This window comes from Sander vitreus, chromosome 12, assembly GCF_031162955.1.
Source record: "Sander vitreus isolate 19-12246 chromosome 12, sanVit1, whole genome shotgun sequence".
Classification (NCBI taxonomy): domain Eukaryota; kingdom Metazoa; phylum Chordata; class Actinopteri; order Perciformes; family Percidae; genus Sander; species Sander vitreus.
In genome coordinates this window covers 5,323,143-5,335,294 of record NC_135866.1, presented here as the reverse complement: position 1 = coordinate 5,335,294, position 12,152 = coordinate 5,323,143, and the positions used below count along the sequence as shown (strand labels likewise).

Genomic DNA, 12,152 nt, shown 5'->3' with positions numbered 1-12,152 from the left:
AAAAGCAAATCCAGGCTCCATGGTATCAAGCCTAATGATCCTGCACCCGTCATGCTTGTTCTTGTTGACAATGCAACCTCCCAAACTACTTTCCCGCTTTGAATAGGGCGCCTGAAAAATTTGATCCGATTACAATGCAGCCATAAATGGTAATGAAAACGCATATACTAAACGCCAGGTACTGTATGAATGCAAGGACATTTAAATAATACAGACTGCATTTTAATAGCAGGTCTATTTGGGAGCTGCAGTATGAGCGTTTAAGCACTGTGGTACAGTGTGATTGGGAGTAGCAGTGCACTGGAACCATAAATAAACTCCACTGAGCAGTAGCTGTGTTGCAATACAAAAACGTAAATAATGATACCATCCGACAGCTTCAATGCTAAATCCATACCCTATTCCAGAACACAATACACTTGCAAACAAAACAATAACAAATATGCTATAGGAAACAATTTTCAAAATGGCTTCAGTACAATAAGATACTTTGAGAATAAATTTGTATCAAATTTAAAACTGCAACTAGCACTCAGTTTAGTCGCCCTCGCTTTTAATCAGTCAGTCAATGCTAACACTAAAACTTCACTGTATGAGCAAAGACAGGACAAAGCCTTAAGCACTCGGGTCTGTCAGTCTCGCTGCTGATTCACTTTGACATTGGATCAGCTGGTAAAGCAGTGGTGCCAGACTCTGCTTCAGACTGTAGCCAATTCAGTCATAAACTGGTATGTATATATCACAAATGATTTCCACAAAAAACAGCCATTTACAGTTAAATTATAGAGGAGGAAAGTGAAATGGCAGAATGTGTCAGGTTTGCTGACACAGAAGCAACATGCTTGCAGGAAAACATTTTCAGGAGTATTTCAAGTAAGTATGAAATCATACGTACATACAGACAGTTGGCAAAGATTCATTCCGGTGGGAATAATGTCTATGAGAGTTTATATTCACAGTACCTCTCCCAAACACTGGTTGTATATACCATGGACAAGGACTGCAAATTAGGCTACGGTTAGAAGTCCCACATACATTGCATCAGTTGCACTTTATATGAAACAATGCCTATACTGTATGTATTGTCCCTGACAAATAAACTGGTAAAATAAATAAATAAATATGTCCCAATACTATGTTAGACTCAGCATCCACTAGAAAGGACATTGATATCAGCAGAAACCACACTAGGGAGAATTCCCAAGACAGCACACAGGTGAATTAAAATGGCTTTATGGTTGTGGGATCAGCGATAAGATCCTCCCCTCCCCCACCAAGCACACTCCCGACCACCAGCTGAAGTGATGGCATCATCAAAAAGAGGCAATAAACAAGAGCAACCTCTGCTCTTTCATTGTTGGAGCTCCTGTGCTCAGGGGGGGGGGGGACCCTCAGCACTCAGACTCAATCAATACAAATGCTGCGCTTCATAGCCACGCACTGGCGTCTTCCGGCACCCCGTCATAGTTGGAGTTTCACACACAGTGATGTGCTTCAACAACACAGATATATACCTTTCCAGCGAGCCCTTGGTCTGACCAGCCATGCGTCAGTGACAGGATCGGTGATTTCCACCCCTGCAGCAATCAATTAAAACACCCATCGGAGAATTCCAGCAGGTAATGGGAGAAAAAAGCGAGGTAGGGTTGGGGGTGGTGAGAGCGAGGGACCTGATCAAAGGAAAAGCCAGTGCAATAATAAGGGCTCTTGTTGTTGCAAACTAAGTGAATTAATTTATTCCAAGGCTGACGTTTTTTGTTGTTAGGTTGGTTTAATCGGTCTGTGTGAAGTGAGGGTTTAAATGTGACAGCGCTGCAAATGCTGGTGGAGTTTCAGCAGAGTCGTGTCTTCTAAGAGTACCTGAGAGTAAGCGGAGTTTGTCACCCACTTTGCACATTCTCAAGAGCACTTCTCTTTCAGTTTTTAAATGCCATTAGCTGTTATTATGATCCTAGCAGGTAGAGATTGATCTGTTCTGATGGAATCTCCCATTGCCTGAGTGGGCCTGGGTGGATGAGATCTGCCTCAGATTGATGAGGATGCTCTCGATGCCTTTAAGATCTGACGATACTGGCGCACCACTGAATTTTAATTCTGCCTAATTTAGCCACAAATAACTCATCAACACTTGCGCCTTGTTGAGCTGTGAGTTTTCTCTTCCTGTCGCTTCCGCGTGTGTAATGTTTCAGCATGTCTGAGGAGCTACATGAAGATAACATGAAGACACAGCAATGTGCATAATGGGTGCCGCAAATTATCCCCAGGGCTCTGGTGCCCATGGCTGGATCTTTGTTGGAAGTTTAATCAATCAGCCACAGCGCCTTAATTAATCGCCATGATGAACAGGAGAAATAATTGGTTTTCTGCCAGATGTGAATCTGTTGCAAACTAATGCCAGCCAATCAGGTTCCAATTTATAATCACAAAACTGATCTGGACGACAAAACACTTAAAGGATCACAGAAGAATAAACACACAAGACTTAAAAAGATTTGAAATTCTGATAGGACACAGTTGCTTCTGCATATTGTACTGAGGTATTTCAGAGGCCTAATTGGATCTATACAGTGTCAAAATCATCATCAGTCTCATTGATTGAATAGCAGTGGTTCTGGTTGGATTGTCATTGTCTTTTCTTTAAAAAAAAACAAAAAACATATTGCTAATTAATTGGCATGAGAAGAAATAATTGGGCTCCTCCCCAGTTGTTTCTGTATGAATCTGCAGAAAACTAATGAGGATGTCTGCTTTTCTATTGAAGCAGCAGATGCCCACATTGACAATACCGATCTTCCCAACTCCAATCAGACCAGGTAACCAGTGGCTGAAACAAATGGAAAGCGCTGGAGCCAGTAAATAGTCAGGGTCGAGATTGAAAACCACTGGTTTAGCCCGGTGCCAGCAGAGCCAAATGGAAAAATAGCTTAGGCCTCTTATTAATGTCACAGTGGCTAGGCGGTAATTCCCCCAGGCTCTGTGTACCTCGGCTTGTTAATGAGTCACTGCTTATCAGTCAGCCTTGTTAACAGGCAGAGGCCTCCCATCCAAACCGCCTACTGCTATTGTGTGCTAGCCATACTGTGTATTAGCCAAATGTTCCCGCATCTTGGCACACAGGAAGTCAACAGTAAACAACTGCAGCACACACAGGAAGTGGGCATCGAGCCAGCTAGAAAAAGATTGTCCACGGGGGAAGGAGCCCATTTTGTGGCAGGATAAAGTGAACCGCTGGCAGAGGCACACACATGCGGAGCCCTCCCGCCTGTAAATCTTACCACACTAACGATTGGTCCACTCTGTTCCCGTCCTTTAATTCTTATTCATTATTGGCCTCAGCTGGAAACATTGGGCTTCATTCACTTCCAACCAGCAGAACTCAGAGAGGTAAATAAACTAGTAGGCATGTTTTCTTGTCACAAATGCAAACATTCTCCTGGGATCTGGGATCAGGCGGCCGTGAAGTTGAGGGCCAGGTGGCTGATGGGAGGCCACAGCACTATGCAACACACACGGTCTGCTCAGTGCTCAGGCTGATGGACCCTCCACACTCCACAGCAGCCCCGAGGTAACTGGGTCAGCAGTACAGAACCAGGGCACAGCCGGCCAATTGCATGCCTAATCTGTGCCCTTCTGAGAGGCACTTTCCATCCGCAGCGCATGGCTGCACATCCAGCTGTGGAAATGGATATGTCAAATGGCGTGCAATTAGCGTCTCCCCGATTCGTTCACTCGCTCTAAGGAAGCCTGGTAACATATAAATCCATAAAAAAAACTGAGTTAGTGCTACCCTTTCCCTGACTTTGACATACATCAAATGAAGATGGGTCAGGGGAAGTAGTTGGGAGTCCAGGATTGGGCAGGAATTTAAGAGGTGATGACATGCAGACTGTTGCTGTATGATTATCAACCCTATAACTCAAAAAAACTTTTTTTCTCTTGTTCCTTCTTTGAATGATCAAACAGCCTGCATGTTTTTAATTTACCGTGGACTCTGAGTACAGCAATGATGGTCAGTCCGGCTCTCTGATGGCTCATCTGCTCTCGCATTGATTTGCTGCGCTCATCATTTTTCCTCTCTGATACATAACATTGAATTATTTATGCTAAGTAGACCCCTTCTGTTCCAGGGCCTCTTAGCATGGAGATCTCCATTATGACGGCATTATCTGACTGCCCGCCCCACCCCATCTTCTACTTAACAGCTCTGCTGCTTTGGCACAACACCACCAATCAGACAGATCGGAGCAGATGTGAGCGATGGACCAGTGCTCGGCAGCTTACACACATTGTCCTCCGAAGCTGCAACACCAGTTTGCCACATTGCTCAAATGTCTGGAAACTATAGAACAGTGAACACAAGATTTTTTGGCACTGCTCCTCTGTGTTGTATGTGAGCTCTCGTAGGACCTAAGTTCCTTGTTTGCCAGTGAGAAAGTCTAAAATTGTCAGCATTTCATGCACCAATGCCGCCAAGACGAATTCTTGTAGTTTGTTGATGAAAGAAATTATGACTAATGTCTTCCTAAGTAGCACAAGAATTATAATTCAATTTATTACATTTTTTTACAAGAGTGATTGTGATTGATTTCACTGCAGAAATGTTATCAGTTTTGTTTTAGTGTAGTTAATATTAGTATTTGACATGCTTTGATAGTAAAAGCTAATGACAACAAGACTGTGAGAACAACTAAATGGTCTACAACATGCACACTGAAACTCTGTTAAGTCAGCACTCCGTCCCTGCTTCCCTTCTACCCTCAATTGCACTCTTTGAAGCGTTTTCTCATATCCTAAACACTGTCAGACATCCCAGGCTTAATTACTCTCCTTGACTGACATGATAATGTAAAACAGCTCTTAGGTGAAACCAAAGCAGGAATTGGTCATGCATGGCCAGGCCTCCCGCTAGGCACACCTTAATCAAATGTGACATGAGTCTGAATGGGGGCCAAAATCGTTTTCGGACCCAAATAACGAACCGCTACCTGGGTTTCAATGACGAGCTACACAGTCGGGGTCAGCGCTCTGACGAGAGATTGATATTTCATCATCAGCGCCTCAATCTGGAGATTGTTTGTGCATTTCTCATCTCCAACAGCTTTCTGGGGCTTTGACAAGCCTCCATTTGCATTTGTTTAGCAGTGACCTCATCCCGGCTTCTTGGCACAGCAGATTGTTTCTCAATTTTTACTGCACTGACCACTGTGAGCTCACACTGACACATTTCATACACAAACTTGCAGAAACACAAGTATGCATAATTCAACAGAAAGTAAAAACAGCTGATGTGGATAAATGAAGTGGAAGTACAGTAAATGTGGTGTGAGCAGTTGTATGCATACACGTGTACACTGTGCATGTGTCCACTCCATGCATGTGCATTTACCGATTTGTGAAATTGTGTGGGTGTGCACAAGTGAGTGCAAGGGGCCTCTGAGAATATATATTGCAAATGCAAATCAGGGAACGTCTATTAGAAGCCTTCTTGCCTGCAATATCATCTCACGGTTCTTTGCCAAACACTCAGAGCAATTAAATCCTTACTGTAATGAGAAAATGCCAACAGGATTCTACCTGAGTCAATCAATTTTCTATGGATTGAGGGACAATCATGATGCGCCTTTTCGCCACCGGCACGATTTGCCCTCTATGGGTTGTATTACCGTCAGCCAGTCGCTTGAGTGTTATGTAAGAGGAAAAGCCTATCGGACAGTGTATTTCTCTTCCCTGGGTGTTCACAGCAGGGATGATATCATTACAAAGTGCTTCACTCATCAAATCCTCCCTTACCATCCGCTTCAGCCACGCCCAACTCGTCCCATGTTGAGCTTCAGCCATGACGAGTGTCATGTGTCCGTGCTCTGTGTCCGTGCTCTGTGTGTGTGTGTGTGTGTGTGTGTGTGTGTGTGTGTGTGTGTGTGTGTGTGTGTGTGTGTGTGTGTGAAGCATGCACAGTCTTGTGTTGCCATTATCTCCAGGTTGCATGAACCTCTGAGACATGTGAAGACGGAGATGCTGTGAACAGGTGAACGTGAAAGGATGTCATGGAGAGAGAAAGGGGAAAAAGAGGAAGCCATGGGGCAAGTTAGCTACTACAGCAAAGGACCTGTAGTATGCGTGTGTGTGTGCCTGTGTGTGTGTGTGTGTGTGTGTGTGTGTGTGTGTGTGTGTGTGTGTGTGTGTGTGTGTGTGTGGAGTCCTGCGCCCACGTGCAAGTCACACATTCCTCAAAAAACAACGGCAGAAATTCCACTGGGGTCCGGGGAGGTGGGAGTGTCCCATGTGCTTATTAATGGCTCAGTGATTCCCTTGTCATCATACAGGAAACAACAAAAAAGCCTCAAGCCAACAGATAAGGGGCGCCACCAGAGACAGAAAGAGAGGGTCGGGGAGGTCAGGGGGCCCAGAGACACACAGCCAGATATAGAGAATAGGAGGCTGACAGATCAAGAGGAAGAGAGAGGTGCTTACCGAAGATAATGTTGCTGTGAACCGCAGCTGCGAACAGTACCATCAATAAGCTGACACTCCATAATGTGGAGGGGGCTGATGGGAGGGCCATGGTCAGGCACACAGATCCGCCTGTCTCACTGAATCCTCAGGAGGGCAGAGGAGCTCTGGAGTGTCACCTGTAGGGAGAGCAGTGGAGAGATAAGGAAAACAAGCAGGGCAAGCCGACTGGCCACTAATTGTGTCCCCTGCCATTGGTTGGCTGCTGCTAAACAAACGATTGGCCCACCCCTTGCTCAGCCGTTGCTCCATGGCTATTCATCGATCTGCTTGTGTCATACCATACTGAGAGGCGATTGAGAGAGAGAGGGGAAAAAGGGGGGGGGGGGGAGTGATAGAGCCAAACAGCAGAAAGGATGGGTGATGGTGGTGGTGTATAGGTGGTAATGAGGAGAGAAGAGGAGGGGGGGTCATATATATATAAGATGTACGCATGTGGAGGGAAGGAAAACGAGTGTCTTGGACAGCCCATAAACGAGCTCCAACTAATTCACGCTAATTGGAAATAACGCAAGGCAACAATCCCTCAGTTGGTCGTGGAAAAAATAACAGAGAAGGGGAAAGAAATAAAACACAACATCAGCAGTAGAGATGCACCTGTCGCCCGCTGAGAATACACGGTGCGCTTTGCACAGAACTGGAGACGGACAGACGTGCGTAATAGCAGCTCGGATACTCGTTATCTCTCCCACTCTGCTTGTCAAACACACACTCCCTCGTTTTCTCTCACGCACATTCCTTAAAATAGCAGTGGCCTGCGCCGAGGTAAGCTCTCGGTCCATCTGCGAAACGCTCCCTTTATTGCCAACACACAGAGGGAACCGTGGCAGGAGTGTTGCCTGCGGGACGGGCGGACGGTTAGGGCGGGGATAGAGGGTGGGATGGAGGAGTGGGGTCGGGGCTGGGGTGGGATGGATGTGGGGATTAGGAGGGGTGGGGTGCTTCTGGGGCTGTGTTTATTGTTGCTCCAGCCCTTCCTGTTGAGTGAGTGATGGCGAGAAATGAAAACAAAACTGGAAACAAGTGCATCTATGGGAAATAACACTGGGCGTGTTTTAACACAAGTTACTGCGGTCTGCTCTTACGTGGAGAGTAATAATAGTAAGATGATGATAATAATAACAGCTCGTGGTGGCCTGCATCGTTGCGACGGACCGCGGGAGCACCAGAGCAATGTTTGTCAGGTCGAAGCCTGTTTTCTAACACCTTCTCCCGCACTTGCAGAAATAGGCTGATGGGGTGAGATTTAGAGACTCTTGTGAAGGCTGGGGAGAGGTGGCTGCTTCAGCGCGCAGTTGGGATGCTACGGAGCGATATTGCCAACAGAGCCGGGAGAGAAGAGGAGGTGGAGAGGAGTCGGGTATACAGCGCAGGCAGCCAGACAGCAAAACGCATATTCAGAGTAAATGATGAAAAACGGGGGGGGGGAATACAGCTCTCTCCCTGGGCAGGCATAACGGATCACACACACACACACACACACACACACACACACACACACACACACACACACAAAGCCACCTACCCAGAGTGCGCACACATACACATTCCTGGAGACGGGAAAGCATCAGCACTGACAGGTGTCTCCTGTCCGCCCTATACAGACTCCCTAACCCTGGACTACAATACAAACTGCGAAGCAATGCACGATAACAACCACACACACACCGTTATATTCCGCCTCCGGAGTCGGGTTTTGTTGGCGCTGGTCTCCAGTAAGGTCCTCAGTACTGTCCCTCCTTTGATGCGCAGCAGTCGCTGGTCCGGAGCCTTCTCTGAATCTGTTTTTATCGACTTTTTAATCTCCTTGTTCCTTCTCCTGACTCTTTGTTTTTCTTGCTTTTTCCTCCGCGCGCGCTCTCTCTCTCCTTCTCTCTCTCTCACTCTGTTTGTATATCCGTCTCTCTCTCTCTTCCTCTCTCTCCACGGCTGCCGTTCACTGCAGCAAAAACAGTCTGTCTGAAAGACGAGAGGGAGGGGAGGGGACAAGGGAGGGAGGGGGAGGGAGGGAGGATTTTAATACGATTTGGCCCGTACCATCGGGATAACAGGGCCAGAGCAGGGGCCTACTGGCTGAGATCAACATGAAGGAGATGGAGCAGATAGAGAAGTGTGATCTCACCATAGCGAGAAATAGCCATAATGTTCCTATAATACTTCACAGTGAGTCTATACTGACCTTATCGCACTTTATAAGATTGTATTATCTCCTGTGGTGGCACATTGCTGTGGGATTCCCCATGCTATAGCTCTGCTCACTTTATCTAAAGGTTTGATACTGAGTAGGTATAGTATCCCTCCTAACATTTTATCATTTAGGCCTACATACAGTATCTCCTGAAACGAAGCAGCCGAGGTCATCTGAAGTTGATTGTCACGGTTCTGAGTAGCCTATAATGTTTCTTATCATCGATATTATGGATGTATTACCCCTATCTTGCAGATAGGGCCGCCACTATGTCCCGTAGGCCTGATAATTTGCAATATGGTAATGATATTACTGGCCTTGTGGAGTTTCGGGACTTTTTCTGTGTCATTGTAGTTTTCCCATACCTGTACAATACTGCCTTAGACTCAGACTTTATTAGGGCTGGGTTTTTTTTATTTTTTATCTCTTATCACCTCCAAATTTGTATAATACTCCAATAACGTCTATGTATCATGATGTTGATACCCTTTTGAAGGGCCAGTTTTGAATACACAATGTAGCCTATCATAGGGTAGTCTTCTGACGTTTCATGCGTCAGGCCCGTTTGGGAATCAGCATCCAAGGGATGGAGGAAAGAGGGAGGGAGGGGGAGTTGTTCAACTTGCCTGAGAGGATTAAGGATTAGTTTTACTGGCGGATTAGGTCTGTGTGCGGGGAGGCATGATGGGGTTAAACATGGATGGCGGCAGCCGCACGACAGCCCAATCAGTGGTGACAAACTGAAACCGGGGAGGTGGGTTTGAAGAAAAAATACAAAATAATAAACAATAAAAGCCAAGGGGAGTCTGGAGGGGTTAGTCGAGGCGTTTGGGAGATCTTCAAGCAAGCAGCTGCTTTTTACACTGAAAAAAAGAAGTAGTGCTGCTCTGGGCTTCAATGATGATTTGGGTATAATGTAGGCTAGGTTTTTCTAATTGAGAAACTAAAGGCCACCTTCAGTGATGATTTGGGTATAATGTAGGCTAGGTTTTTCTAATTGAGAAACTAAAGGCCACCTTCAGGGCTCCTTGAAATGATTCCAGAAAGGTCACTAGTCTGATTCCACCAAATAAAAAAAAAACAACACATAATGGCTATTGTAATCCCTATTCTCCACTTGCACCGCTACATTGTAGTTACAGTGTATAATTCAATACCAAATGTGAATACACAAATCTTAAGACTACACCATTTCCTGGCACTATGAGTCATTTATGTTTAAAGTAAACCGGAGTCTATTTCTCTCCCTCTGTCTCTAATCCAAATGGAAGGAATGCAGCATCTGGCATCATTAAACACTTGTTATGAGGACGGTAAAAGGCTTTAAATGTTTTGTTCTTGGCGCTACATTAGAAAAGCTTTTGCTCTGGCTAAAATGAGTGGACAGCCCCAGGTGCTGAAACCGTGCTCAAGCGAGTGTGCGCGCCTGTCCACTGACTTTCACACGACGAGGCTGCACGGCGCTGTGTTGTCCTGCGGTGCCTGTTGTACGTGAAGACTGTAAGACCTGAGCACGAGCATGAGCACGAGCATGCAACCTGGACAGTAATAGGCTAGTAACGAAGACCGTGCTGTGCTGCTACACTGGAGCTATGGTTTCAGGCTTTTTGCCCGTTTGAAATCTGCACATTAAAGATGACCTTTGCGCGCTGAAAAGGCTCGTCCATGTGAAATTTCTATAACAATTCAGCCCAGATGCACATGTGTATTGGGCCTCTGCGAAATAAACACATTCTCTATCTATCTATATATCTATCACATCAGCCTTGTAAGATACATTGTACATTGTAGTTGCAAAAGCAACAAACCAATATCTCCACTTTCTTGTCCAAAAAGCCACATCCTTTTCATCCACATCTCTGCCGGGACTCGAACCCGGAGCCTCTGGATTAGAAGTCCAGCGCGCTATTCCATTGCGCCACAGAGACTGTGCCGAACATTTTTTCGTTGAAAAGCGGGTTTATACTCCCCCTCCCAGCCTTGTGCAGCATCCTTCACCATCCCTCAGCATCAGGACCGCAGCCTGCTGTGGATAATAACTTGCCGCCCGGTAGGGGGTGCTGCCGCCGCGTAATCATTCCTCTCTTATGCCTCATAGAGAAGGCGAGTCCCTGCTCTCCATCCCCCATCGCTTTCACGCTGGTTCGTCTTGTCAAAACATCATAATGGTTACATTATCGGAGCTGAACCAAACGATGGCAAGAGCTAACATTGTAAATGAATCAATAACTATGAGGCAAAATGCTCACTGCTTGCAGGGAATAGCTCCGGTGAACAGTCCATGTTTTTATTACCTCGGTTAGTTTTAGTCTAACAATGGAAATATGTCCAGAGTGTTTGGTATGAACAGACAATAAGCAAATCAAGTCTTAAACCCTGCAGAGTTTGAACAATTTCCCTGTCCATTACAATAGAAAACAGCAGTGAGATGGATTTCTTAACTCAGCTGGAAATGTGCACATACTGTAGCATGGATTAGACTCAATCATCTAGATGTTAAGTTCACTGCAATCAGCCAAAAAAGTCACAAACAGAGCAGTTTTTACAAGTGTTTTTGTAGTGCCATTTATTTTGAGTTGGCAACCATTAGGCATACATGTTTGTAGATGTTTGTCCAGTAACAGAGCTGATATAGCTCTGAGAATATAACATTATCAAAAGCATGTGTGCAAGGTACAAAATTAGCACCATCCACAAGCCAAATGCTGGTAAAAAAAAAAAAATGCAAGGAGCTGGTAGATTTGCTTTACTCACCAGCCAAAAAAAACATGGTAATCTATTGAGTGGCTGGTAAAATCTGAACATCCACTAGCCATTTGGCTGGTGTTTAAATAAGTTAATATTGTGCCCTCTATGTGTGTCTCATAAGTACTTTTTATCAACAGCAAAATGAAAAGAAATGCAAGATGACAAGCATTTTCCCTTCGAGCCACCGGTAAAATGATAAACCAATTTTGTTGAAGCTAACCAGACTTAGTGGTTATGTTGTTTGTCAGTGCAAGTTCAGTTGATTTAAACGGACACATTTTCAAACGAGCCGGTACATAACAGTATGGGTGCAGCCGTCTCCCCAGAACATTTACTGTTGTTTTGTTAACAGTGTGCACTTGTTACCGTACCCTACATAAATGGGAGTTGGATCTGACATTACATCACGGCTTGCTTTTATTCACACTGCAGGAAGAAAGCTGTTCAGGTGCAGCGTAGCTCCTGTATGGCTCAGTGGGAGGTAAGGCCTGAGGCAGGCTGCCGGTGAGGAGCCTGTTCACACACTGCGCTTCCACCACTGGGCTGCCTCTCCACATTTCAGCCTCTTTTTCCCAATGTTAAAAATGCATCTAAGCAGCTGCGGCCTGGAGAAGGTAAAATATGAACGACAGCCTACAGTAAACAGCCGCTCCGCAGACACAAACACACATTCCTGTGTACAGAGACAACGGGCAGGTACAGAGGG

The 12,152-nt window shown here is 45.5% G+C and overlaps 1 protein-coding gene and 1 non-coding gene across 3 annotated transcripts in view; both read right to left on the bottom strand.

The window, feature by feature from the left end:
• Nucleotides 1-8,465, bottom strand: part of cadm3 (cell adhesion molecule 3) — a 93,674-nt gene extending 85,209 nt beyond the window's left edge. For both annotated transcript variants that reach the window (XM_078264116.1, XM_078264115.1), the window contains exons 1-2: nucleotides 8,179-8,465; nucleotides 6,472-6,629 (exon numbers count right to left, since the gene is read on the bottom strand). In XM_078264116.1, coding sequence (XP_078120242.1) covers nucleotides 6,472-6,562 — 91 coding nt within the window. In that variant the 5' untranslated portion in view covers nucleotides 6,563-6,629; nucleotides 8,179-8,465. The remainder of the gene's footprint in view (nucleotides 1-6,471; nucleotides 6,630-8,178) is intronic.
• Nucleotides 8,466-10,552: 2,087 nt separating this feature from the next.
• Nucleotides 10,553-10,626, bottom strand: trnar-ucu (transfer RNA arginine (anticodon UCU)). The gene has a single exon. It is a non-coding gene; the product is annotated as a tRNA-Arg (tRNA).
• Nucleotides 10,627-12,152: the final 1,526 nt, after the last annotated feature.